The 27,374-nt window shown below is 38.5% G+C and overlaps 2 protein-coding genes across 10 annotated transcripts in view; one reads left to right on the top strand and one right to left on the bottom strand.

Annotated features, from left to right (window-relative positions):
• ARV1 (ARV1 homolog, fatty acid homeostasis modulator) overlaps positions 1 to 21,379 on the bottom strand; it is a 52,629-nt gene extending 31,250 nt beyond the window's left edge. For 4 of the 5 annotated variants that reach the window (XM_058309545.2, XM_058309546.2, XM_004467088.5 and 1 more), the window contains exons 1-5: positions 21,161 to 21,368; positions 14,997 to 15,116; positions 13,098 to 13,251; positions 5,283 to 5,507; positions 387 to 533 (exon numbers count right to left, since the gene is read on the bottom strand). In XM_058309545.2, the coding sequence (XP_058165528.1) occupies positions 391 to 533; positions 5,283 to 5,507; positions 13,098 to 13,251; positions 14,997 to 15,116; positions 21,161 to 21,331 (813 nt within the window). In that variant the 5' untranslated portion in view covers positions 21,332 to 21,368 and the 3' untranslated portion in view covers positions 387 to 390. Of the gene's footprint in view, positions 1 to 386; positions 534 to 5,282; positions 5,508 to 13,097; positions 13,252 to 14,996; positions 15,117 to 21,160 lie in introns of all 5 variants that reach the window. The other variant, XM_004467086.4, reaches the window with a different exon arrangement.
• Positions 21,380 to 21,520: 141 nt separating this feature from the next.
• TTC13 (tetratricopeptide repeat domain 13) overlaps positions 21,521 to 27,374 on the top strand; it is an 84,112-nt gene continuing 78,258 nt past the window's right edge. For 2 of the 5 annotated variants that reach the window (XM_004467089.4, XM_004467090.4), the window contains exon 1: positions 21,521 to 21,898. In XM_004467089.4, coding sequence (XP_004467146.1) covers positions 21,646 to 21,898 — 253 coding nt within the window. In that variant the 5' untranslated portion in view covers positions 21,521 to 21,645. The remainder of the gene's footprint in view (positions 21,899 to 27,374) is intronic. The other 3 variants (XM_004467091.4, XM_004467092.4, XM_023591321.3) reach the window with 2 other exon arrangements.

Genomic DNA, 27,374 nt, shown 5'->3' on the forward strand with positions numbered 1-27,374 from the left:
TCAGAGGGAGGGTCAGAGTCTGAGATCTTGGAAGGAATGACTTGAGTAGAGGTGTTAGAGAAACAGTGAGGGGAGGGCACTAGATGTGACAAAAGCACAGGATGTTGACAGCACTGAGGATAATAAATAGAACTAAAGTGAAGGGCCCTGGGAGCCATATGCTAAAGTTTACTCCTCAAGAAAGATGGAAGTGGGCTTATTTGTTTATTTATTTATTTTTTAATTGTAAAGGCCCTATTTATATTTTAGGAGGTACTGCTGGGAAGCAGGTGCTCAACCACTGACCTTCACCTGCTCCCCCAGGCCTATTTACTTTACAACTAAATTTGTCTAATTTGAGAGGGACACTCGTCTGAGTGCATGAATACCACAGATGTTTTTAGTACCTCTTCAAAAATCCTGAGATTTATAGATGGCACAATCACTTCCAACATCCCATTCCATCCTCTGGAAGAAGTAGACGATGGTACTTTCCAACAGTAAACCACTCAAGACAGCCAAAAAGGACAGCTTTCGGTTGACGTTCAGGGTCACTGGGGAAAAAAGCAAACTGATAAGTTTTTAAAAACTTTCTATTTTTAAATACTTTCAAACTTACAGTTACAAAAAAGACTACAAACCCCATAAGGGAATTCTAACATGTCTCTACCCTCCCCTGCTCAAGATACCCAGATCTACTTTTTGAGAAGCAATAATTTTTTTATTCAAGTAACATTCACATAACATAAAATTCACCATTTTAACTATTTAAAGTGTGTGATTCAGTGACTTGCAGTACCTTCTCAATGCTGACAACCATCACCAGTATCCAGTTACAGAACATTTTCATCATCCCCGAAAGGAATCCCAAACCCGCCAAGCAGTCATAATCATTACCCCTTTCCCCAGGCCCTGGCAACTACTAATCTGCTTTCAGGGGTATGAATTTGCCTATCCCAGATCCACCAATTTTAACTTTTTGCCACATTTGCCTTATTCTCTCTCTCTATTTATCAATCCATTTTCTGAACACTTGAGTGTAGACTGTACACATAATATTCAAACACTTAATACTGCCATGTACATTTCCTAAGAACATGGACATTCACTTAAAAGCAATTATTAAGTTCAAAAAATTTAACATTAATACAAAGCTTACAGTCTATATTCCATTTTTTTCCCATGTGTCCCAATAATATCCCTCAGAGCCTTTTCTCCTTTGTAGATAACATCTACAATCATTTAAATGTCATTGTCTCTTTAGTTGCTCTTTTTTTTTTAAAATTGTGGGGACATACAAACAATATAAACTTTACCGTTTTAACCACTCCCAAGTATACCCTTCAATGGGGTTAATAACATTCACAACATTGCAGTGCCCTCACAATTTTCCAGTGCTAAAACTTTCTTCCATCTCCCCAAACAGAAACCCTAAACCCATTATGCATCAATTTGTTAACTCCCTATTCCCTGTGCCTCTTGCCCCTGGCAACCTCTACTCTAACTTCTGTCTCTGTACATTTACATATTCTCTAATATGTTCTTTGTACTTACCATGGGGCTTAAATTTAACATCGTAAGTCTATAACAATCTTGTCTGCTCTGATGCCAACCTAACTTCAATAGTATACACCAACTATGTTCCTATTCCGCTCCATCCTCCCATCTTTATGTAGTTTTTGTCACAAATTACACGTTTATACGTTATGAATCAAAAAACCAGATTTCTCATTATATTTTGTACATTTGCCTTTTAGATCCTGTAGGAAGTAAAAAGTGGAGTTACAAGCCAAAAATACAATACCGTATTGGTACAGGCATTTATATTTACTCCTGTCATTCCCCTTACCAAAGATCACTTTACTTCCTATTACTTCCCTGTGTATCATTTTTCAGTGACAATTTTTTGTCTAGTCTCTCTGCCCCTTGCTCCCTTCTCCTTCTGGAGTCCCACAATGCATATTGGTAAGCTTGATGGTGTCCTACAGGTTCCATAGGTTCTGTTCACTTCTTCATTCTTTCTTCTTTTGGCTCCTCAGACTGAATGACTTCAATTGTCTTATCTTTGAGTTCTCTGATTCTTCTGTCAGTTCCAATCTGTTGTTGAACCTCTCTAGGGAATTTTTCTTTCCTGTTACTATGACTGTCAGCTCTGTTTGGTTCTGTTTCAGAATTTCCATCTCTCTATTCTTTGTGTAAATCTGTTGTTTTCCTTTAGTTCTTTGTGCATGTTTTCCTTTATCTCTTTGAGCATATTTAGGATCTTCTTATTTTCCTTTATTAGAGAAGCTGTGAGGTTACAGAACAATTATGTATAAAACACAGGATTCCCCTATACCAAACCATTATTAACATCTTGCACTATTTGGAACATTTGTTACAAATGATGATAGCACATTTTTATAATTGTACTATTATATAATCCATGGCTTAACTTAGAGTTAGGACCATTTTTTAAAAAGTCTTTGGTATGTCCCAGGTCTGGTCCTCCCTGTTGATGGTTTCTAGTGCTTTAATTATCGCCTTTGCCAGGGACTTTGCTTCCTGTGATTTATGTTTTGTAACCTGTGGTTAAAACCTGGACATTTTGATACTTTAAGGGGCTACTGCTGGAATTTAGACTGAGTCATCTGTTCCTTAAACTTGTATCTAGCCAGTGTTATGACAGCGCTTTCCTCCAAAGCCAAGAGCTAACAAAAAAATTAAAAAAAGAAAATACCTTTTCCCATTCTTTGCAGATTGACTTGTGTAAGGATTTATGCATACCGTGAGTTTAGAGAATAGCTCCAGGCCAAAGCACAGGGAGCATCTTGTCTTGGGTCTGCATGCATATGTAGCCCTAGGAATTCTCCTGTTTATGTGGTTATGAACGGCTCCTTTTCCCTAGGAAATAAATATCCTCACAGTTCTCAGTATTTTTATGAGGGTTACTCTGTTCCCTTCAGAATGAGGACCAAGGAGCCACACTAGGAGTTTGGGCCAGCTCTTTGCTGAGCTGGTGGGGGTAAGGGAGGGGCCAGCCAAGACACCATGAGATCCTACTGCTTTTAAGTAGCCTTTTTTCTTGATTTGGTGCTTGCATGGTTACTGTAGTCCTTTAAAGGTTATCCAGAGTTCTGAGAAAGATGCTTCTGCCAGATCTTACAGGTTGTTCAAAGCTTCTGTGGGGGGACAGAGCACCGAAGTGTCTTACTCTGCCGTCTGGGCCCTGCTCATCTTTCAACTAATATGTTTTAAAAGTTTAATGAAATGTTATAGTAGATCATGAGGTAATATGAATTGTTTTGTAAAGGTGATGTGGTTTAGAAAATTTGTATTTTTATTAATCTAAGCTATTACCATCTCCTACTTTCCTATCTGCAAACATTTTGAGAGACCCAAAGAATACGCTTGTAACAAAAATGCTGAGCTTCTCTTCAAATTAAGAGGCGAATCCCCATGAATATTTAAGAGGAAAATGAAAAAGGTATTCTGAGGCTATAGAGAACAGCAGGGGAAAAACAAAACAAAACATATTCCTGGTGTCATAGTTTGCAAGATGATAAAGATTATGATAAAAAGTATCAGGTAATAGTTTAATTTAAAATAGCTCTTGTAGCAGTTTGATATTATTGATGAATTCCAAAAAGAAATACTGAATTATGTTTGTAAACTGATCTTTTCCTCTGGGCATATAAGATTACTTAATCAGGTAAACCTTTTATGCCAGTAGGGAGTTCAGTTCCCACCCCTTGGTTGGTGGGGACTCACAGGAAAAAGACATGGTAAAGGACACAGTTGGAGGGTTTTTGACGTTGGAGTTTTGATGTTGGAGTTCGATGCTTAAGTCTTGAGCTGGAGGCCCGGGACGTGAGCACACAGAGGAAAGAGAAGCAAGCCCCGGGAAGAGAGGAACCCTGAGCCCAGAAAGAAGCAAGCCCCGGGTAGAGAGGAACCCAGGAAGCTTAAACCCTGGCAGATGTTGGCAGCCATCTTGCTCTAACACATGGAAAAAGACTTTAGTAAGGGAAGTAACAGGCTTTATGGCTTGATATCTGTAAACTCCTACCCCAAATAAATGTCCTTTATAAAAACCAACTGATTTCTGGTATTTTGCATCAGCACCCTTTGGTTGACCAATACAGCACTTCTCACAATATCTGGGGAACATTAACATTAAAATTGACAACTGCCCAGCCAAGTAACTCTGGACCCTTAACTCTCATAGCCCTGCAAGCGCATTCATAAAACAGATGTAACCTCACAGGATAGAGGTAATGTATATGGAAGCATCTGAAAACTATATACTGCTATGTGGTAAAATTTGACAAATACCAAGTACTGCTATGTATAAGGCACCTTATAAATGTTAGGTATTATTATTATTCTATGAAGAATTCCATTGATAAACTGCTCTAATTATTCACAATAGCCAAAAGGTAGAAGCAAAACAAGGATCTATCAACAGACGAATGAATCAACAAAATGTGATATATATATACAATGGAATATTATTCAGCAGTAAAAAGGAATGAAGTTCTGATACACGCTACAACAGGGATTAACCTTGGAAGACATGGTGACTGAAATAAGCCATGCACAAAAAGACAAATATTGTATGATTTCACTTTGGGGAGTTAATGCATAATGGGTAAAAAGTTTCTATTTGGGTAACGGAAAAATTTTGGTAATGGATGGCAGTGACAGTAGCATAATATTGTGAATGCAATTAATATCACTGAATTATATACTTAAAAGTGGTTCAAATGGGAAATGTTATCTTGTATATATGTTAACATAATAAAAAAATAAAAAGCAAAGATGCACAAAAATATATGCACAAAAACGTTTATTAGAGGGCTGTTACTAAAACAATACATGCCCAACTATGGAATGCTGATTATAAATTATGGTGTAGTCATATAATGGATTTTGGGACAGCCAATATAAGTCATGTATTAGTCATGAATTAAGCAAAAAGATGTTTGTAGTATATTTTGAAAGCAGGTTACAAAACTGTCCAGATAATAAAAATACCAATGTTCACTAAAAAAAAAAAAAAGAAAAAGAAAAAGAAAAAAATCCCACTGTACTCTAGCAGGGGTTCTGAACATTTTTTGTTCCACAGACCCCTTACAAAGTCCACAATATACTGTGTATTACTGAATAAATATATCACACCCATACCACCCCACAAGAATAATGTTTTTTTGAATTTCAATTCAGTCTCATGGACCCTTGTTAAGATCTCCTGCTCTAGAAACAAGGCTTTAAGCTTTCGTATGGGCTGAAAGCTGAGAAGACAGAATAAAATATAAACGTACCTCTAATTGCCTGGAAATTTGATGTAAGGACAAATACTTTAATGAGTTTGAGGCACAGAGGTGTGTAGTCATGTTCCCAAATGACAGCTGGAATCAGCAAGAGTTTTCCGTAGCTGGATAATAATAACGCTTTCAGCAGCAAAGTGAAGTTGGGCTTTTTTTTCGTCGTCATGGGTCGTTCTACCCACAGGAAAGTAAAAATGCCAATAAAATAGGCAGTTTGTTCTAAGGAGAAAATGGAAAACAAAAATATGAATGACCCCATCTAAACCATATTCCCCTAAAACATAAACTGCAATTCCAAAATGCAGCTTATCTGCTGACTTCATAAGAAATGCTTTATCAAGATCAAATTTTCTTTCTTTTACTTTTTTCTAAAAAATAAACTCCTGGCTTTGTGTCAAATCCTGCTGGTATAATTTAAAACACTTATTTCAACAATTTTTTCATGGACGATTTCACCATTCACTTAAGAGAAAAATAACTCCACTAGATTTGTAACCATCAACTTTTTGAAGTTCTTTCTAGGAAGATTCTCTTTAAACATCTTCAGTATAAAAGATTTCCACAGAAAGAACAAAACAGGAGAACGTGAGATTATAAATCTGAATGAGACTCATTCTCAGAATAACATAGGACAGTTTTCTTGATGTATTCTCCCACTACTTATTGAGTGTCTATTAAGTCCAAGATTGTGAATACTGTTACCTAAATTAAAAGATCTCCCTTATTCATTTTAACAGAATTATTTTTTAGTGCAATTCCTTATACTTCCACATATTACTAAAGACTCCAGATAAGAAGCAATTGTCCCCCTTACTAGGAATTTAACATTTCTTTTTAACTGTGTTATTATTTTTATTAGGATTGTTAGTTCTTATCACCCACTTGCATATGCTGTGAAATTAGGTTTCTGATTTTTCAGGAACAGCAGAAACATCTATGTTTTTAAAAGGTTTTCTAAGTAAATACTAACTATAGAGATTCCAAGTACTTGTGATTAGGATCAATAAAAGTGATTTAAGATGGCTGACTTCCATGAAATTTGATCTCTTCTCTTAGAGGAGACATGCTAATTCTCTTCAAAATAACCGAAGGGCTGTCAACTGCAAATATCTGCTCAGACAGGCAGATCTTAAAGGCTGGATTTTTGGATTCAAAAAATAATAAAATTTATAAAGAACTCCCTGACAGGAGCCATCTAATAATGGTGTCTGCTCTGTGTCTGTTTATTGTATGCTCATCTTTTTTTTTAGGAGGCACTGGGAACCAAACCTGGGACCTCCCATGTGGGAGGGAGGTGCCCAATGGCTTCGGCCACCTCTGCTCCCGCTTGTTGTGTCTCTTTGTCTCTTCGTTGCATCATCTTGTTGCATCAGCTCACTGTCTTGCTCATGTTCTTTAGGAGGCACCAGGAACTGAACCCAGGACCTCCCATGTGGTAGGTGGATGTCCTACTGCTTGAGCCACATCCACTTCCTAAAGGGCAGTTTTAAAGTTATAAAATGCTATCTTTATGTAAGATAGTCTTACTAAACTCCTCTTGGGAGTTAAGATAAGAAAAAGTTAAGTAAAAAGTAAAGAAGAAAATTCTGATTAAGTATCAAAATATCTACTACAGAGAGGTAGAAAGTAGGTGCTACAGGAATTCCAAACTATTTGAAAAGAAGGCTGGTTTGTTTTTTATATTAGATAAAAATCATGGACGTAAATAAGTTAAGCTTTAGAAATTGTGAGAGGTTTTTCTTCAAAGCTTAAAATTATATTAGGTTCTAGTTCTTAAATTATGTGATCTGTTCATGGATTTTTAAAAAAATTTAATGTTACAAGTTACTCTGTAAATACAAGATAATAAGGAAAATAACAATAAATCTGCTCTGATCTGTGGTTACATTTCCCCCTTATTTTTGTTCATTCCTCCATCTTGAGGGATTTTGGATGATGTCCACAGTGACTGCTGCAGGCTGAGACTTAGGTATTATGGGGCAGAGGAAAGGAATTGTTTTGCACTGCTCACACTTTGGGTGTAAAGTTTATGAAACCACTGCCTACCGCAAGATCTTATAGATGCTTCCCTACATTTTCTTCTAGGAGTTTTATGGTCCTGGCTCTTAAATTTAGGTCTTTGATCCATCTTGAGTTAAATTTTTGTACAGGGTGTGAGATAGGGATGCTCTTTCATTCTTTTGGATATGTATATCCCAGCACCATTTGTTGAAGAGACTATTCTGCCCCAGGTGAGTGGACTTGGCTGACTTGTCAAATATTATTTGGTTTTGTAGATGTGTGGGTCTATTTCTGGACTCTCAATTGGGTTCCATTGGTCAATATGTCTATCCTTGTATCAATACCATGCAGTTTTGATATAGCTTTGTAATACGCTCTAAAGTCAGATGGGGTGAGCCCTCCAACTTCATTCTTTTTCTAAACATTTTTGGCTATTCAGGGCCTCTTACCCTTCCAAATAAATCTGATCACTGGCTTTTCCATTTCTGTAAAAATGCTTGTTGGGATTTTTATTGGGATTGTGTTGAATCCATAGATGAATTTGGGTACAGCTGACCCTTAATGATATTTAATCTTCCAGTCTATGAACCTGGAATGTCCTTCCTTTTATTTATGTCTTCTTTGATTTTTTAGTGATGTTGTGTAGTTTTCTGTGTACAAGTCCTTTACATCCTTATATTTTCCCTAGATATTTGATTCTTTTAGTTGGTACTGTAAATGGAATTTTTTTTTATTTCCTCCACAGAATGTTTATTCCTAGTGTATAGAAACACTGATTTTTGTGTATTGATCTTATATCTTGTCACTTTGCTGAACTTGTTTATTAGCTTTAGTAGCTTGGTTGTAGACTTTTTGGGACTTTCTATATATAGGATCATGTCATCTGCACATAGTCAAAGTCTTTCTTCTTCCTTTCCAATGTGGATGCCTTTTATCTTTTCCTTGCATCTCCTTAGCAAGAACTTCTAATACAATGTTGAATAACAGTGGTGATAGTGGACATCCTTGTGTTGTTCCAAATCTTAGAGGGAAAGCCTTAAGCTTTTCACCAATGAGTGTGATGTTAGCTGTGGGCTTTTCATATGTACCTTTATCATGTTGAGGTAGTTTCCTTCTATTCCTATCTTTCATGGTTTTTTTAATCAAGAAAGGTTGCTGAATTTTATCAAATGCCTTTTCTGCATCAATAGAGATGATAATGTAATTTTTCTCTTTCCATCTGTTAATGTGGTATATTACATTAATTGATTTTCTTATGTTGAAACATCCTTGGATAAAGCCCACTTGATCATGGTGTATAAATTATTTGATGTGGTTGGACTTGATTTGCAATATTTTATTGAAGTTTTCTGTATCTATGTTAATTAGAGAGCTTGGCTTGTAATTTTCTTTTCTTGGAGTATCTTTATTTGGCTTTGGTATTAGGGTGATGTTAACTTCAAAGAATGAGTTAGGTAATGTTCCTTCCTCTTCAATTTTTTGGAAGAGTTTGAGTAGGATTTGCATTAGTTCTTTTCAGAATGGTTGGTAGAATTCAGCTGTGAAGCCATCTGGTCCTGGACTTCTCTTTGTTGGGAACTTTTTAATGACTTAATCAATCTTGTTCCTTGTGACTGGTCTGCTGAGGTTATTTATTTTTTCTTTTGTCAGTGTAGCTATTCGTGTGTTCTTAGAAATTCATCCATTTCATCTAAGTTGTCCACTTTGTTGGCACACAATTTTTTATTAGTATCCTCTTGTGATCTTTTTTATTATGTCCCCTCTCTCCTGATTTATTTGCATCTTCTCTCTTTATTTCTTTGTTAATCTAGCTAAGGGTTTGCCAATTTTATTAGCTTTCTCAAAAAACCAGCTTTTTGGTTTTGTTAATTATATTTTTTAAAATTTTCAAATGCATTTAAGTCTGCTCTAATCTTTGTTATTTCTTTCCTTCTGCTTGTTTGGGATTGGTTTGCTGTTTTTTATTTTTATTTTTTTAATAGTTCCTCCACATGTGCATTTAGATTTTTGATATTAGTTCTTCTTTTTTTAATGTAGGCATGTAGGGTTATAAACTTCCCACTCAGCACTACCTTCACTGAATCCTCTAAGCTCTGATACTGTTTTATTTTCATTTGCCTTGAAATATTTGCTAATATCTCTTGCAATTTCCTACTTTACTCACTGATTAAGAGTGTATTGTTTAACTTCCATGTATTTGTGAATTTTCCAGTTCTCCAGTCATTTTTTAAAAAAAGATTTATTTATTTATTTCTCTCCCCTACCCCACCACCCCAGTTGTCTGTTCTCTGTGTCTATTTGCTGCATCTTCTTTGTCTGCTTCTGTTGTTGTCAGCGGCATGGGAATCAGTATTTCTTTTGGTTGCGCTCTCCGTGTGTGTGGCACCATTGCTGGGCAGGCTGCACTTTCTTTCATGCTGGGCGGCTCTCCTTCTGGGGCGCACTCCTTGCATGTGGTGCTCCCCTATGCGGGGGACACCCTTTCGTGGCACAGCACTCCTTGCGAGCACATCAGCACTGCGCATGGGCCAGCTCCACACGGGTCAAGGAGGCCCAGGGTTTGAACCGCAGACCTCCCATGTGGTAGACGGACGCCCTAACAACTGGGCCAAGTCTGCTGCCTCTCCGGTCATTATTGATTTCCATCTTCATTCTGTTGTGGTCAGAGAAAGTGCTTTGCATAATTTCAATCTTTCTAAATTACCTGAGACTTGTTCTGTGACCTAACATGTGGTCTATCCTGGAGAATGATTCATGAGTGCTCAGAAAAATGTATTTCCTGTTGCTTTGGGGTACAGTGTTTTGTTTGTCTCTTAGGTCTAATTCCTTTAATGTATTATTCAAGATCTTTTTTTATTGATCCTGTCTAGATGTTCTATTGCTGAGCGTGGTGTATTGATTTTAGAGGCATCTGTTTCTCCCCTCAGTTTTGCCTGTGTTTGCCTCATATATTTTCAGGTACCCTGGTTATATGCATACATATTTATGATTGTTCTTTCTTCTTGGTAGATTGCCCCTTTTATTAATATATATTGTCCTTCTTTTTCCCTTACAATAGAAAGTCTATTTTGTCTTATATTAGCATAGCTACCCCAGCTCTTTTTTGGTTATTGCTTGCATGGGAAATCGTTTTCCAACTTTTCACTTGCAACCTATTTGTGTCCTTGGGCCTAAGGTGAGCTTCTTGTAGACAGCATATAGATGGATATATAGATATATTTTTTATCCGTTCTGCCAATCTGTATCTCTTAATTGGTTAACCCATTAACATTCAATGTCATTACTGTAAAGGCAGTACTTACTTCAACCATTTTGTCTTTAGGCTTATATGTCATATCTTAATTATGTCTCTTTTTACCCTTTTAGTTACCCTTACATTAATAATCTTCCTTTCTACACTCTCTTCCAAACCCCTCTCTCCTGTCTTTTCCTTTCAACCTACAAAACTCCTTTTAGTATCTCTTGAAAGGCAGGACTCTTGTTGACTAATTCTCCCAATTTCTGTTTATCTGTGAATATTTTAATCTCTCCCTCATTTTTGAAGGACAGTTTTGCTGGATACAAAATTCTTGGCTGGCAGTTTTTTTCTTTCAGCATCTTACTTATATCATACCACTGCCTTCTCACCTCCATGCTTTCAGAAGAGAAATCAGCACTTAATCTTATCAAGCATTCCTTATATGAGATGTATCTCTTTTCTTCTGCTGCTTTCAGGATTCTCTTTTTATCTTTGGTGTTTGACAATCTGATTACTATGTGTCTCAGAGTAATCTGTTAGAGTTATTACCTGTTTGGATTATGCTGCCCTTCCTGGACATGTACACCTATGTCCCTCATAAGAATTGGGAAAATATCAGCCATTATTTCCTCAAACACTCCGCCTGTCCCTCTTGGACACCCATAATGCATATGTTTGTGTATTTCCTACTGTCATTCAATTCCCTGAATCCCTGCTCAATTTTTTCCATTTTTTTCTCTATTCTTCTTTCTGTGTGATATCAGAAGTCCTATCTTCCCATTCACTAATTCTTTTCTGTTTGTTCAAATTTGCTGTTGTGTATTTTTAATTTTCTCTATTGTGCCATTCATTACCATAAGATGTTATTTTTAAATGCATGTTTACAATTTCTTTTGTATGCTTACCCAGTATCTTATCCTTTATTTCTTCCTTTATGTCCTTGAATTGATTTCGGAGGTTTGTGTGAACATCTTTGATTAGTTGTTCCAAAATCTGTGTCTCCTCCATCTTTTTAGTTTATTCCTTTGACTGGGCCATATCTTCATGTTTCTTAGTATGGCTTGTAATTTTTGTAATTTTTTGCTGATATCTAGGCATCTGTTTATCATGATGGGTCTACTCTGTTGGTCAGTTTCTCTCTCTTGCCGAGGGTTTTAATTTTATTTTGCTTTGTGTTAACACTCTTCTTTGACACTTGGTTCCACTTATTCTAAATTTTTAGAATTGCCTGTGTTTAACTGAAAAAAAAAAAAAGAGAAAAAAAAAGGAAAAGAAAGAAGAGGAAAAGGAAGGAAAAAAGCAAGAGGAGAAAAGAAAGAAAAAGAAAGGAAAAAAAAGAGAGAGAGAAAAATAAAAGCAGGTCTCCTTCTCAGGCCACCAGTGTCTGGCTAGGCCATTCCTTGCTGGCTGCTTATGCCAACTGCCCCATAGCCCTACAGCTTTCCCTATGCCCAGCAAGCCTGCCTATCTTCCCACTGTTTCAGGAGGAGGATTGCAGGCTGCCGATCCCTACTCTGCCATCTTGGGTCTTCCCTAGGAGAGATGTTTTTAATATTATGCTTTATAAGATAAAAATGTTATCATATGTTTAGGCACTTCAAATATTCTTAAAAGAATAAAGAGAATATTCACATAAAATGTTTTCAAATTGTGACAGCTAAGTCCAAATTATTTCTAAAATTACTGATAGAAATGACATCATGGTATTAAATTGTCATAAGCCTTAGCAATTAAATCATAATTGATTCCTGATTGTAAGCTACAAGAGGGCAGAGATAATTTCTTTTTCATGGCCATATCTCTAGTGCCTGGCACATAATAAGTATTTAATAAATACTTCTTAAGTAAAAGAATAGTACTTTATGAAGTCTAACTGGTAGTCACTTGCACCAGATTGGAATGCATGCATGCATTCAGCTATTCAATTTACTAAAAACAATTTATTAAGAATCTAAGGAACCCTGTCCTCATTCAGTTTGTAGGTTAGTGGGGGAGGACAGACCATAAACAATAGATAATAACTTTTTTGGTATGTTAGATTTTAAGTACCATAAGAAAGGTAGAGCAGGAATGTGGATATAGGTAGAAGATCTAGATCTAGAGTCAGAAGAAAAGTAATTTCTAAACTCAAGGAATTTTGATAAGATGCCCATTTCCCTGTATGTAGTCACATAAGTAAAAAGTTTTCCCTAGGAAACAGTCTAGTAACTGGCCAATGTCTAGCAGTTACCAATCTATTTTAACAAAGTGGAATCTAGGTAACATTTAAAACGGATAACCAGAACTTACTTATTAAGAATTGTATCAACAATACATACCGCAAAATGTTTTATGAAACCTTCTAGTCTGATGAGCATAATTATTTTCATACCACGCACATGGTAACAAATACAAAAGAATGCAGTGATTTAAGCAAACTCACCCCAGCAAGTCTGTGTTACAGTTGAGAATTAGTCTCAGGTCCTATATTAACTAGCTCCTCTTACCAATTATTAGGACCACTTGTCTTGGTTTTAATCAGAGTAGTAAGTACTAATTAAAGAAGATGAGAAAGCATGGCTTCTTCTTACCTAATGAAGCAATTGCAAACATTCTATAGAAATCCCACTCCTTAGCATATCTAATCAAGTCATCTGGGTCAGTGTTCTGGTTTGAATCTTGAAGCTGCCACCATCTCAGGTATGCTTCACAAAGCAAGCAAAATATGCAGAGTTTTCCATGAATCTGACAGTCAAAAAGACATTGCCGTTCAGTAAAGGTCAATAAATAGGTGTACTAAATATCTTTAGCAACAAAGATAAAGACTGTGGTTTTGAAGAATGCCCCATTTTCAAAATCAGACCTGTCCAATTAAGTGTCTACTTATAATCATTCTGTAAGTCAATGGTTCTTAATCATCAATGTCCATCAGAATCACATGGGGAGATTTTTCAAACTATAATTGTCTAGGCCTCAGTCCACACTCCCAAATCAGAATCTTTGTCAGACCTAGACATGTATATTTTGAAATAGTCCTCTGAGATTCTAAGATTCATCCCCTAGTTAAGAATTACTGTTTTAAATAGTTCACCTGTCACTTACATTTTCATTATCTGTCCTATACACAGAATAAAGCACAGAATTTATGTGACTCTTGTATAGGTGGTGGCAGCAGTAAGAGAATAGATTTACTCTAAAGATTCCATTTACACCTTATAAGAAACTATGGTCTAAACATGAATTTTTAAAAAATGCTTCTGGACCAAATGATTATAAATCAATATATTGAAAACAGCAATTAAAAGGTGGCAATAGCTGGAAGTTCTAAAGAGTTTAAAATTTTGGCTAAAGCAGTAAACACTAGGCAACAAGAATTGTTTTTTTTCTATTGATTTTTCCTGTGGATTGAAGTTTCTCTGTCAATATAAAGTGGGGAAAAGAGAGTGTCGGGTGTAAACCCACCATGCCCCAGGGGAAGGTGTCAGTCTCAGGCTTCAGATGCTCCTCTGGTCAGCACTCCTGGCTGCATATTGGAATCACCTGAAGAGTTTTTAAAAACGACCTATACCTGGGTCCCATCCTCAAAGACTCTGATTTAGTTAGTTCTAGCTGATACCTTGGCTTGGGTGTTTTAAAAACTCCCAGATGATTCTAATATATAGCAAAGTCTGAGAATTAATGTCTAGTCATTTAAACTGTCCGGGTTTTTTAACTTGAGGGTGGTAGTGGGGGTAGCGGGGAGGGCAGGGGGGTGGCAGGGAGGAGACATTGCACTATGATTGCCCATATTAGCCCAACCTTAGGGTTGCCAAATTTATTGAATAAAAATATAGGACACCCAGTTAAATCTGATGTCAGATAAACATGAAATATAAGTATGTCCATTTGGGACATACTTATACTTAAAAATTGTTTATCTGGTTTTCAAATTTAACTGATGTCTATATTTTATGTCTAACACTACCCTACTATTAGAGTTCATAATTCAATACACTAAATGTGTATTTTTAAAAATCCAATTTTATATATGAGGACTTTGCTGATAACCTCAGTGCTGTTATTCAGCTTGTATATTCCCTCATGGTGGAATTTAAAATGCAACAAAATGTGTTTTTTAATATTTGCCTTTTAATGTTTGCTTACTTCTTTTAGGTGTAATTATCTCCCTACCTGGGATATATTTAATTAATTCTTTTCAAAATGATGCTATTTCAAAAGGAAACCTATTAAAAGGCAATACAGATTAGTTTATCAATTTCCTGCCAGCCCCCACATTCGTAAATATTCACTGTGCACCATTAAAAAAACAAACAAAAAAAAGCCCCCTGCTATTTCTAGAAATCCCAAACATGTTGAGATAAAAGATTTCCCCCTCAAGTTATAATTTCTTTTATAGTATTTTAAAATTCTGTTCAAAATGACTGTTATTCTTTTAAATGGAAAAGCATCAATGGTAAAATTTAAAAAATAGAAAAAGTATCACAACTTACATTTATTTTAGTATTGAAAATAATATGCCTGTAGGCCTGGGCTTTGCATAAAATTGCATTAATCAAGATGATGACAGGATCATATTCGATGTATTTATCTACAGGTTTCTGGCAGGATTGCTGAAATAATGCAAGATAATATTACAACAAGCAAATTCATACATTCTGAAATCTTAAAAGGACTTTAAACCAGCAGAGCCTATTTTGGACTTAAACAGCAATAAGGCCATAACAGCATTTACTTAAATAAACCTCCATTTAAACCTGATATATTCATGTATATAAGTGGTTTCAGAACTAAATATAATCTTCTATGCTAGAAATATTAATATTTTAACCCATATTCAAGAAGCTAAAGAGAAATTTAAGATTGAGTTTAAGCAGTAAAGTATCCCAGAAGATTATACTTCCAATTTATAGGGATTATAAAATAAATTTATAATGTACTTTCATCAATAAATTGTTGCCTGTTGGTTGGATGACACCTAAGTTCATAGTCCTTGAAATGGGATTTGGAGAAAAGCATTCAGAAAAGTAGCTATGCATCCAGACTTTTGAGAGCTCCAAGTGGGTAAGGAATGTGGCACAGTGCCAATATTCCTGGGAGGCAGGTGCTGGGGTAAGCCTGCTTCTCTCCAACAACACTGAGGATATGTAAAGAGAATGGGCTTTCTCTGCTACACTAGACACTCAAGAACACTGGGCTGTGGGGGAGGAACTGGGTTGTGCAGTTTGGTTCTAGGATATCAAAGTAAGGGTTCCCTTGACTCTCAGCAATTCCTATTAAGTAGCTTTTTTCTTTCTTTTCCTGAAAGGACTTCAATTAAGAATTCGATTCTCTAGACACGTGTTTACCTATAATATAAAATGCAGGCTTACTAGATCAAGCTCACTAGAAATATGACAGTTGAAAGAGTATTAGTTACAAAGTTGCATCAAGGCTACAACTTCACCATAAAGCTAATGGCTACAGTTCAAACAAGAAAAAGTCTTTGAAACTTTGAGAGCATAAAATATAATAGAAGGAGAAGTGATGGGTGTACAAACATACTAGAATGCTCTTTTCTTTTTTTTCCTGTGGTACCAGGGCCAGGGAGGGAAGGAAGGAAGGGAGGAGGGGAGGGAGGGAGGGAAGAAGAAAGGAGAGAGAGAAAGCAGATTCATTTCCAGTTTGAAGAGTTTCTTTACTTGGTATCCACCACTAAAACAAATAGGTATGTTTTTCCAGTCATCAAGTGCACCAACGAAGTGAGGTATGTTATTACCTCAAATTTAGATTTAATAAAACTGAGGCATAAGGAGTTAATATTTTTGAAGCTCTTTACCTGAGCAAATAGAAGCCACAGAATATTCCTGACAAAGAGCTGTTTATATAGAGTCCCTCTCTGTGCTACTCATGTATAGAACACTTTCTGTACACACGAGATTGGAAGACATCATTTGCTACTTCTTTTAAAAATAAAACCACTGGCTAAGAAGTTATGGGTCCTCTCTCTGGCCTTTAAAAGTTCTCTAAAACCTATCTCCAGACAACACCACAAGCCTGAAACTAGGGATTTAGACAAGTTTTATAGAGAGATGAGCAGAAGCTAGCACCTAGAGACAAAAAGGCTCAGTTTTTCCTTTTGCATTCATTTGTTTAACAAATGTTTTTGGAGTGGTTGTCACATTCATAACAATAGCTCTCAGCCATTCTATGAACCACCTTCCAAGGCATTAGAGACTTAAGTCTCTATACTCAAGGACCTTACAGTTTCGAAAGGGAAGACAGATAAACATGTCACTATGATATAGTCTAAGTGCTACCATGGGTTAAGCGTAGGGTGACATAAGACCAAATAGAAGTAGCTTTTCCTATCACATGATATGCTACATGCTTTCCCCATCTTCCCTTCTTAGCATCCTGAATATTTGAATAACTGAAAAGTCATTGAAAATCTGTTGGATGCCTCCCAGTTTAAACCTAATTTTTCCTTATTTTGCTTCTATTATTTGTTCTTCTCTTAATGCTTCTCTCAACCTGCTTTCCTCCTGCCTTCACCAAGAAAAGAAAACAAACGAATGTAGTGAAACGTCTTATAGGGAGATAACTAAATTTAGTAAGTGTGTTTGCTTATGAATAGGCCTTACTTTCTCCAGATTTGTTCTCCAATTTCCTAACAAATCACCTCTCTTTCAGTATTTAAATTGGCCAATTCAATTTTTCATGAATATTCTTGTTGTTTCTTCCTTCCCCTCATCGTTAGGACCATCCCCTTTCCTTCTTATTCCTAAATCTGTTTAATTTTAGCTTCACAAAAAGGAAACACATATCTTAAAAGGAGAATCCACTAGACTTTCAGCTCTTCAAAGGCAGGGCTGTGTCTTACTCATCTTTGCATAAAGTATTCCAAGGGTGGGAGGTGAATAATGTAGTATGGAACTGAATTGAAATTTATGAGACTCTTAAAGCAGCCTTATATTATAACCATAATAGTGAATTTAGGAAACATCTGTTTTTAAAATAGGCAAGGTCCTATAGAATTTTAAAATTACTTTATCTTTAAGCATAATTTTAATAATTGGTGAAAAATTGAAACGGATAGTGGCTAAAAGCAAGGGACATGCTACTTAGATGAGGGAAAATTAGGGAAACTCAAAAAAGGCAGGTTGGGAAGAATGGCAGCATAAAAAACAAGAGCAAAGGAAAAGAAGATTAGGATGAAAAATATAGGTAGGATACGAGGCCGAGTACATTGTTGACCCCAAATTTGGCAGAGAGAAAAAGCATGAGTTACCAATGCTACCATTTAGAAACTTTGAATATTATTTCACAACAAATTGCCTGATGCCTAAAAACTTACTTTTTAAAAAAATCTCAGGACTTGGAGACCCTCTAAAAAATTAATTGCTTTGTTTAATTTTCAGAGTCTGGCATCAACTAAATGATTTTTCTTGAATAATGCTATTATGGCATAGAGTTTACTATTAATACAATAAGGTAAGAGTATGATAAAAATGAGGATATTGCATGCCTCTATCTTATTAGGGAATGACTGTGTACAAAATTAATCCATAATGTACTGTGCTACAAATCATATTCCATAGATTACAGTCTGTCTCCTGGGAGAGAGTGCAATGTTAGGGGAAAAAAGGGTAGGTTGGAGGTGGATTGTTGACCTAAACAGCTATCCAATAATTACTTTATTTTGCATAAATAAAGTTATAAAGAAGAAAGTATCTGATGATTAGAAAAGGGTTTTTGTTGGTGGTGGTTTAATGATAATAAAAAGATAAAAATTGTTATATTATTAAAGATTAATAACTAAAATGCAAAGATGTATAATAGTTTCTTCTTTGGATAACAGACTATATTCATAGTTATGTGGTTGTTATCTTCCAGAATTCCATTCCCAGAGTCATTAAGTTTAGACTGCATATACATTACTGTTCCAAGAATATGCTAATTTAAAAATTTGGAAATTGTTTACTTATTCAACAAATACTTACTGAGTACCTACTATGTGTTAGGCATTGTTCTAGGTGATTCAGCTATATTAATGAATAGACAAAATCTCAGCCTTCAAAGCTTACATTCCAGGGGGAGGAGACAAGCAACAGCAATAAATAAGTTAATTACATAGGGTATTAGAAGCTGATCAGTGTTATGGAGAAAAATTAAGCAGAGTGGGGATCACAATTTTTAAGAGTGGTCACAACAGGCCTGAGAAGATGATGTTTGGGGAAAAAAAAAAAAACTTGAAGGAGGTGAGAGAAAATTAACTATGTGAAAACCTGAGAGAAGTATTCCAGGCTGAGTGAAGATGAGTGCAAAGACCCTGAGTAAAGTACTTGCCTGGTTTGCTTGAGAAACATCAAGGAGGCCAGTAGGACTGTGGTAGAGGGGAGGAGATGGCAGCAGACTACATAGGACCTTACAAGCCACTACCAGGATTTTGGCTTTAATCTGAGTGAGATGGAAAATCATTGGTAGGTTTCGACCAAAGGAATGACATGATCTGAGAAGAGACTAAAGAGGTCAAGGGTGAAGTACAGAGATTAGCTAGGAGTTATTACAGTAATAGAAGTGAAATATGGTGGCTTGGACCAGGGTTGAAGCAGTAGAGGTAATGAGAAGTAATAGATTCTAAAAATAATTTGAAGATGAAGACAACAGGATTTGCTGATAAACTGAATATGGGATATGAGAGAAAGAGAGGAACCAAGGATAACTCCAAAGATTTTTTTGGCCATAGGAACTAAAATGGTGGAGTTGCCATTAACTGTGATGAGATCACAAAGTTTCAGATGTCTATTGAAATCCAAGTGGGAAGTCAAGTAGGTAGTTGGGTATTTAAGTCTAGAGTTCAGAGCAGAGGTTCAAGCTGGAGATATAAAAGTGGGATGGTCAAAATTTAGATGGTATTTAAACCCATGAGACAGGATGACCTCTTCAATAGGGAGCATGTAGATAGAGTTCTAAGAACTAGTCACCATTAAGAGGCAAGGCAAAACCAAAATAGTGAGAGGAAATAGCCAGTGAGGTAAGAAAACTAGGAAAGCATGGTGTACTGCCATAGTGTTTCAAGGAAGAGGGAGTAATGACAGCAAATGCTGCTGATAATTCAAATATGAGAACTGAGAATTGACTGTTGGAGTTATCAAAGTCAGCAATGCCACCAAGAACAGCTTCTAGTGAAATGATAGATGGGAAGAAAGCCTGTCTGAAATAGATTTAAGAAATACTAGGGGAGGAAATAAAAATAGCTCCTAAGGAGTTTTATTGTCAAAGCCAGAAGAAAAACAGAGGGGGAGTGTCAAGGGGAAGTGAGGGTTTTTTGTTTGTTGGAGAAATAATAGTACATACGCTGGTGAGAATGAGCCAGCAGTGAGCAGAATACAGGAATGTCCATAAGTAAATGGAAGAAGATGGCATCTAGTGCACAAGTGGAGGTGTTTGTCTTAGTCAGGTATACAGATAGCTCACCCACAGCAACAGGAGAGAAGACAGACTATATGAATAACAAATGCTAGTACTGTAAATATGTGGTTACAGAGCTTGTGGAAATTCTCTTTTGATTTCTTAGTAAAGATGGTTTCTTAGTGAAGCTACATTAGGACCTTGAAGAGAGAGAAGGTATGTAATGGTTGTCCAGAAAAGTGGTAATGTGAATGGACTAGGGTAATGTAATGTGATTGCCAGACAGTATAAGGGACTACTTGAGCTTACTGGTCAGGAATTTAAGGTGCTTTATCCCCCAGCAACACAGAGCTGCACAAGTGTGGGGACGGACCAGGCAATATGTTGTATTTAACTAGGGTTGAAATTTTCCTGAGTGAAACCATTTGAGAGAGGAACAGAAATTTAGTGTGTGTGAACCAGTGATTATAATGGTTGACAATAGAACATATATTAGTACTCACACTTAGTCCACTCTTTTGAATTTTTTATGAAACATATTTTTAAAGGAGGGATTATTATTAGAAAATCATCAGGAGATTAAAAATGAGACATTGATTAACTGTTTACTGTGTGCCAGGTTTCTGTTAATGTCCTCCAAAGAACCTCCAATTTTGTAGACTTTTAGAAACATAATATCAGTTATAAATCGATAATGAACACCTTGAAAGCAGAATTTTTTCTTCATTTTTCGTTTTTGTATCAGTAACTCCTAGCATAGTATTTTTTACAAGTAGACATTTAATAACTACAATGGATGAAACCTGAAAAAAGTATGCTAGGAGAATTCAATGTGGATGGGTTGTGCCGAGTAAAGATGGCAACATTTGCGGATCGAAGGAAGAATAGCTAAGAATGAAATAGCTTTGGTAGGAATCCAAATATCAACCCAAACCGAACTTTACATTTCTACGCACAATGCCTTCATCCACCTCTGCCCGAGGGTCCATTCTTCCAGTTAGGTCGCACCAGTTGACCTAACTGCCCTCCGTCTGAGAAAAGCACTGTCGGCTAATGATTTCTCTATCAGTATAGGAATTCACGCAAAGGCTCGACTAACCCGGGCGGGAATATCAAGCATCGAAATGAAGACTATATTTATTTGAGGACCCTGGAAGTCGTCGTTACTGTTCTAAAAAGCTTACTCAAGTTTTCACTGCCTCTCAGTCCCCAAGTCCCGCCGCGCCATTTTCCTCCCAAGGACATCCCGCAGCTGACAACTCACGCAGATGGTTATCTTCAGCACACCGTGGTTATAGTCGCGGTACAGCTCCTTAGCCTCCTGGTTGCATTCGATGCACCTGTACTGACAGGAAGAGGCAGCAGTAGGAGTCGCTGCCGCCCCCTCAGCGCTACCTTTCCCCGGCCGCGCACCGCTCCGCCCGCCAGTACCCATTTCCACTTCAACCACTGCGGAGAACTTCCGATCCAATGGCGAGAGGCGAGGGGTGGGGGCACGTAAGAACGTGAGAGCGGGAGGCGTACGCTGCGCGTTGCTTTCTGGGACTAGTAGTCCTAGGACCGGGAAGGGAGGCGAAAGGCTCCAGAGCTAGGACTACAATTCCCAGAAGGACTACAACTCCCAGAAGGCAATGCCAGAGTCCCTTTCTGCCGCCCCACCTTCCCACGGCCCACCTGCCCTGCTGCGGGGTAAAGGCGGGGAAGCCGGGGGCAGCGAGAGGGGCGCCCGCACATGCGCCTTGAGGGAAGATGGCACCTGCCGGCTGCTGCTGGGGCGGCGCTGTCTCTGCCGCCGGCGCTGCTTGGCGCCTCCTGGAGCTGCTGCTGCTGGGGGTCCTGGCCGCCGAGCTGCACCCGGGCGCCTTGGCCACCGAGTACTACTCGCCGCTGTCTCTGCTCAAGCAGGAGCTGCAGCACTGGCAGCAGCAGGAGGCCCCGCCGGGAGGCGGCTGCAACCTGCAGTCCGGGGACTGGGGGGACCAGTACTCGGCCGAGTGCGGCGGTGAGTGGGCGGGGACAGGAGTCGGGGTCGGACCCGGGCCCCGTGAGCGTGGGGTGAGGAAGGGCCGCTCGCGCCGGGCCCTCGGCAGCCGGGTTGGCTGGGCCGCCCGCTGGCCGCCGCGTGTCGTCTTGCCCCAGGCGGCGAGCGCGGGTGCCGGCTCCGCGAGAGCGTTACCCCGGGAGCCGTTTCCCGCCGGTCCCTTCCTCGCGAACTCTCCACCCACGCCTCGGCATTGCCTCCTCCCGCGGCTGCCTTTCGGGAAGAGCGGTGGATGGAGGAGAAAGGCTGAGAGCGTGCTCCCGGAGTGCAGGGCGACCTCTCGGGAGGCTGAGGCGGCTGTTGAGAAGGTGGAGGGGGAGATGGAGGTGGCCCCGGGGCAGCCTCCCTTTCCGCCGCGGGCCCACCCGGGAGTTCCCTGGGGTCGCGGGACTGCGGGGCGCGAGCCCGGGCAGGGTAGAGCCTGTTTCCGGAGGGAAGATGCTTGGCCTGTATTAGGCCTGCGGATGAGGTTTCCGGACCTCCCGGGTTGATGTCTTTATTAAATACGGCCTCCAAAATTAGATCGCTGAAAAAAAGAAGAAAATACCAGAGCAAGCCCACTTTATCGGCTCTTTGACAATCTGCTTCCAGTTGACCGTCCGGGTGTCTCCCAGAGAATAAAAAGAATCCTGCACCCTTGTATCAGAAGCTGGGTATGAATTGGAACTAGGCCAGCCCATTCATTAAGGTTGGATCTCAGCCAGTATGTAATGGGGGATGCCTCAGGGGCAAAATACACGTGTAACTTTTCTGTTTTGAAATACTGTAGTGGGTCTTTTGACCCTTCTTTCCCCTCCCCTACCACTGTGTGCATTCCTCGGAGGCTTTGAAAGGGCCTGGGTCTTTCAGGTTAGTTGGTTACCTTTCTGGCCTGATAGACGCATTATTTAGCATTGCGTATCTGGAAAGGCAATAAGTATTTTTAAAATTGAGATGAGATGTCAAGATTAGTGCAATCTGATTTCCTTGAGGAAGTCGCACTCATTGAGGAGTTTGTGGCTTCTTTATTTTGTAATAGGCCTTGGCTAGTAACAGCATAAATAACATGGCCAGAATGGCTTCTAGCCCTCTCACTTTCTATGACCCTGAGTATATTACCTCTTTGCATAAATTGCCACCTCTGTAAATTGAAAACCAAGCTAATGTATATAGAGTGCATACTGTATGCCAAGTGGTGCTGTAAGTGTTTTACAGCTACTAGCCTAGTCAATCCTCAACATTAGTAACTAATTGGATCTTTAGCTCCTTATCTCATGAGGAAATTGAGGCACAGTGGGATTCTCACTTCCTGAGATTACACAGATGTAAAAGGAGAAGCCCAAACAAACAAAACCTTTGCACTTAACCATTAAGTGGTTATAAGTAGGAAAGCACATCTAGAGTGTTTACTAGCATATAGGACATATACTAAGTGAATCTTCTTTCCCCCTTTCCTCCTGTGGTCACATAATGCTCACAGGCTAAAGAAGACAGACCCAGATTTTGGCAGTAAAAGATACACAGTTGATAAATGAAGTGATCTAGGTGGCTTCTTTCATTCCGTGGCGTCAGGATTTATGCCAGTGTTTCAGAGTCCTCATTTGAGCCAGCTCTGACTTATATTGCACTTTTCTACCAGATAATGATGACTGTAGCATTTTTAAAAACTAGGCAATTGAAGGAATTCTTTTTGTTCCCCCATTCCCTCACTTCATGGAGATCATTATCTAATGTTCTCTGCTTCAGAGGATGAATCACTGTATTATGAGGCTTTAAGTATAATGTATTTAAATGTTTCAGTTTTCTCTTTATCTCCCCCCATGGTGTAAGTTTGGGATTAAACATGTACTGTTGCAAATGAGTGGCAATGAATCTTTCAGACAGTCTACCCTGGGCTGACATAAGTTTTCCAGTAGCTGCCACACAAACAGGTGCTAACGCTTGTGGGATATGCTTTTTTATCAGCTGGACCAGCTGGGCTGCCTCTGCAGTCAGTCCCAGTAAATAAATACCCAGAGTCAACTGCTAATGCTACTTGGGGTTCCAGCTGTTTCCTGTAGCTTTTTTTGGCTGTAGCTTGTGACAAAAGCCCCTTTGTAGAGACTTCTGAAAGTCCACTCGTTTCTCCCTTCTCACCCTAGGCATTGAGTAGAAGCTGGACCCTGCGAAATCTGCTGACCCAGTCCCTCTCTGTCTTAGGAAGAACAGATCTAGAAACAAAACTAACCTTGTCATAGCCTGAGGAGCAGCTGATGTTCTCTCTCCAGAACTCCATTAATCAAGATTGGGGTCTAGATAAGTGCCAGGATCCAGAACTAATCAGTCCTTCAGAATTAAACAGACCTGACCTCACCAAACATTCATCAAGCCATCATTACTTGTTTGCCCATCCAGCCTCAAGCAGTCCCTGTATGGATGTCATGCATAGCAGAACAACCACCTTTCCAGAAGCTGTCCCACAGATTTCAGATTCAAATGGCTGAGATGTTGCCTGCTAGGATGTAAATCTGAACACCTTCTTACGAGCTGTATGTGTGTTCCCTTAAGACAGAACCCCCAATGATTGTAGGGCCAAAGAGAATGGCTGGTGGGAGCCCCATCTGTCTGAACATAGCACCCCAGCTGCGTGAACCACCAGCACAATGGAATCCAGGTCCAGGGCAACAGCTTAGTTCCACGGTCTCAGACCCACCTGCAGAGAGGACAAACATGGGTGATCTGGTGCTGAATTATTTGCCTGCCGAGGCCCCCCATATGTCTCAGCCTGAGCTTATGGAAAACCTCCTTTTAATGTGTTCCCCAGGCCCCGGTGACTTTTTCTTCTCCAGCACATTCCCCTTTCCACTTTTTTATTTGACAGACATACATAACCACAAACTTTTGGTTTTCTCTCCTTGGTTTTCCTCTGGAGAAAAGAATTTTTTTTTTTTTTTTTTTTTTTAAGAAACGGGCTTTATATTGTACATTCTTTAAAAACTTTAAAAATAAAATTTCCTTTCTTTCCTTATTACCTTGTGCCATTTGAGCAGAGACCTGAATGGAGTGCTCTATTTTTGGTTTGGAATTTGGGGAGGAAATAAGAACAGAAGTGTTTCCCCCAGTTTTCCGGTTATATAGCCATAAACACTATATGCATTCTCATTTAATACTTGACACTGAAGTAGGTACTGCTTTTATCCCCATTTTACCTAATGGGAAACTGAGTCAAAAAGAAGTTAAGCTAGGTTACACCATAAGGAGTAGAGGCAGGACTTGAACCTGGCTTCCTGGCACCTTGTGTAGTGTGTCCTAATAATATTTGCATATTAGCATAATTTCTTACTAGCATTAATAAAATCTTATGCCATTGAGCTTTATTTTTTGAAAGTTACTTTCTTAAATAACTTCTCCCAAAATTTTGTATTTGCAACATGTGCAAAGGTGCTTCACCGACTCTTAATATTTTGAATTATAGAGCTAGAATAACTCTGATCTTTTCATTGAAAGAAAAAAGTGCCAGCTAGCTGCTTTAGACCTGGGGGATACTGCCCAACAGACCTAGTTTCTCTTGTGTAGCTTATGTTCTGGTTGGGGAAGATGTAAGTGTATAACACATCCGGTGAGAAGTGGTTTGAACAGTAAAGCAGAAGAGGGGATAAAGAAGAAGGTGGTGGAGCTACTTTGAGATAGTGGTCAGAGAAGGCCTCTGATATGGTGATATTTGAGTAGAGACCTGAACAGAGTGTGAGCTGGAGAAATCTTAGAGATATCTTAATTTGACATCCTAATTTTATAGACCTGGTAAATTAAAGCCTAGGTAAGTTATACTTGGTAGCTCTTTTTATCAAGGCTAAATTGCAGCTCATTCAAATGTGACATTTATCTTAAGTATATTTTTGTATGTTCTTCAAAAACCATCTAAAATGTGTTTTAATAGTTCAAAAATGTTTTTCTAATAATGCTTCAAAAATCTTTTTTTCTCATTCCTTTGAAAATCTCATAAAAACAGTGAGTTAATATATAATTTTTTGCTGCCCTTTCAGATTTTTCCAATAGCTGCCTCCATCTAATTGGTGACATTAACATCATCCATGTTTAATGCCTCAATCAAGTTCAATGATTCATTTACAACTGGAAGTAATTTGCTTTAGTTTGTTGAAATTAATGATCCCAGAACTGTTTATTTTCCTTTAGTTCTTTGTGAACAAGAGGGCTAAGAGAGTCTGTCTTCTAATTTTGGAGTTAACTGAGAAAATGAGGAAGTGTGTTTTTGACAAGGCGTGGACGACTTAGCATTGAAGGTTGTCAGCAGGTATCATATCTTAATTGAGAAAGCAGTCATTTAAATACACAAAAGAGGATGTCTTATTGCACATAGCATTATCATTGCTATGCCTTAGAGATGGTAGGGAGTCAAAAGAAGTAACTTTTAAAATGAAACCTACTTCCTTTTTCTGGCTATGAGGAGTTAAGAACCGAGTGTTAAAGCTCAGTCTCAGCAACTGTGGTAGCCGTTATGGTTCATGTATTTATCTCTTTTCCCCTTGGCCCAGATTTTCTGTTCGTTATCATATGTAGTTTTGTGGCACATCTTTTCAGATCTTTTTCCTAAGGCACATCTGAGTAAGTTTGTCAGTGTAAATTAGCTAGCTTATATTGAGTAGAGAGGTTGGGGCACAGAGTGATGAAGCGATTGGGAGATTGCTACCAAGCCAACCACAGGCCTCTGTGGCATCCAGGGGGCTGCTGGCCTCTTGCTAACTGAAGAGCGTACTTCAGAAAGCACCCTCGTTTCAGAGGCAGCTTTTTGTAGCATGAGCCTTATGAAGATGATAGCCTGTGGTGTTTGTAGACTCTGGCATTTTCATATATATCTGCTGTCATTAAGAAGTACTTTTATCATACACTTATTGTTTATGGATGTTTATATTTGAATGATAAACTTCGGTTAAAAATTAAATTACATTTACCTTTTAAAAGGTCTGTTCCCTGCTAGATGTGTTCAGCTCTGCACCTTGTGCCCTGCGTTTAGAATCTAGTATCAGTGAAGAAGTGGCTTGGTGGCTTGGGTGCCCAGGCAGAGCACTTTCTGTATTAACAGTTCTAAAGAATTCCCCACAAAGTGTAGAGGTGGCATCATTGCATTTAATAAAAGCTTGCCCAACTGACGGACTTTTTTTTTTTTTAAATAATTTCAAACTTATAGAACAGTGATAAGAATACAAACCCCATACAGAGAACTCCAACATACCTGCCCCCAGCTACCCAAATCCACCACCTTTTAATGCTTTGCCATATATGCCATCTCTACCTCCCCCTCCTTCCCCAAAATGTCTTTTTTGGGCATTTTCTTATCCATTGTTAGATCTAGCCTGGGATTGCCTTTAGTTTTTGTCTCTTTAATCTCTTTCTTTGGTTGTGGAACCATATATATAACATAAACTTTCCCATCTCAACTCCCAAGCATGCCATTCAGTGG

This window comes from Dasypus novemcinctus, chromosome 13 (assembly GCF_030445035.2).
Source record: "Dasypus novemcinctus isolate mDasNov1 chromosome 13, mDasNov1.1.hap2, whole genome shotgun sequence".
Lineage (NCBI taxonomy): Eukaryota > Metazoa > Chordata > Mammalia > Cingulata > Dasypodidae > Dasypus > Dasypus novemcinctus.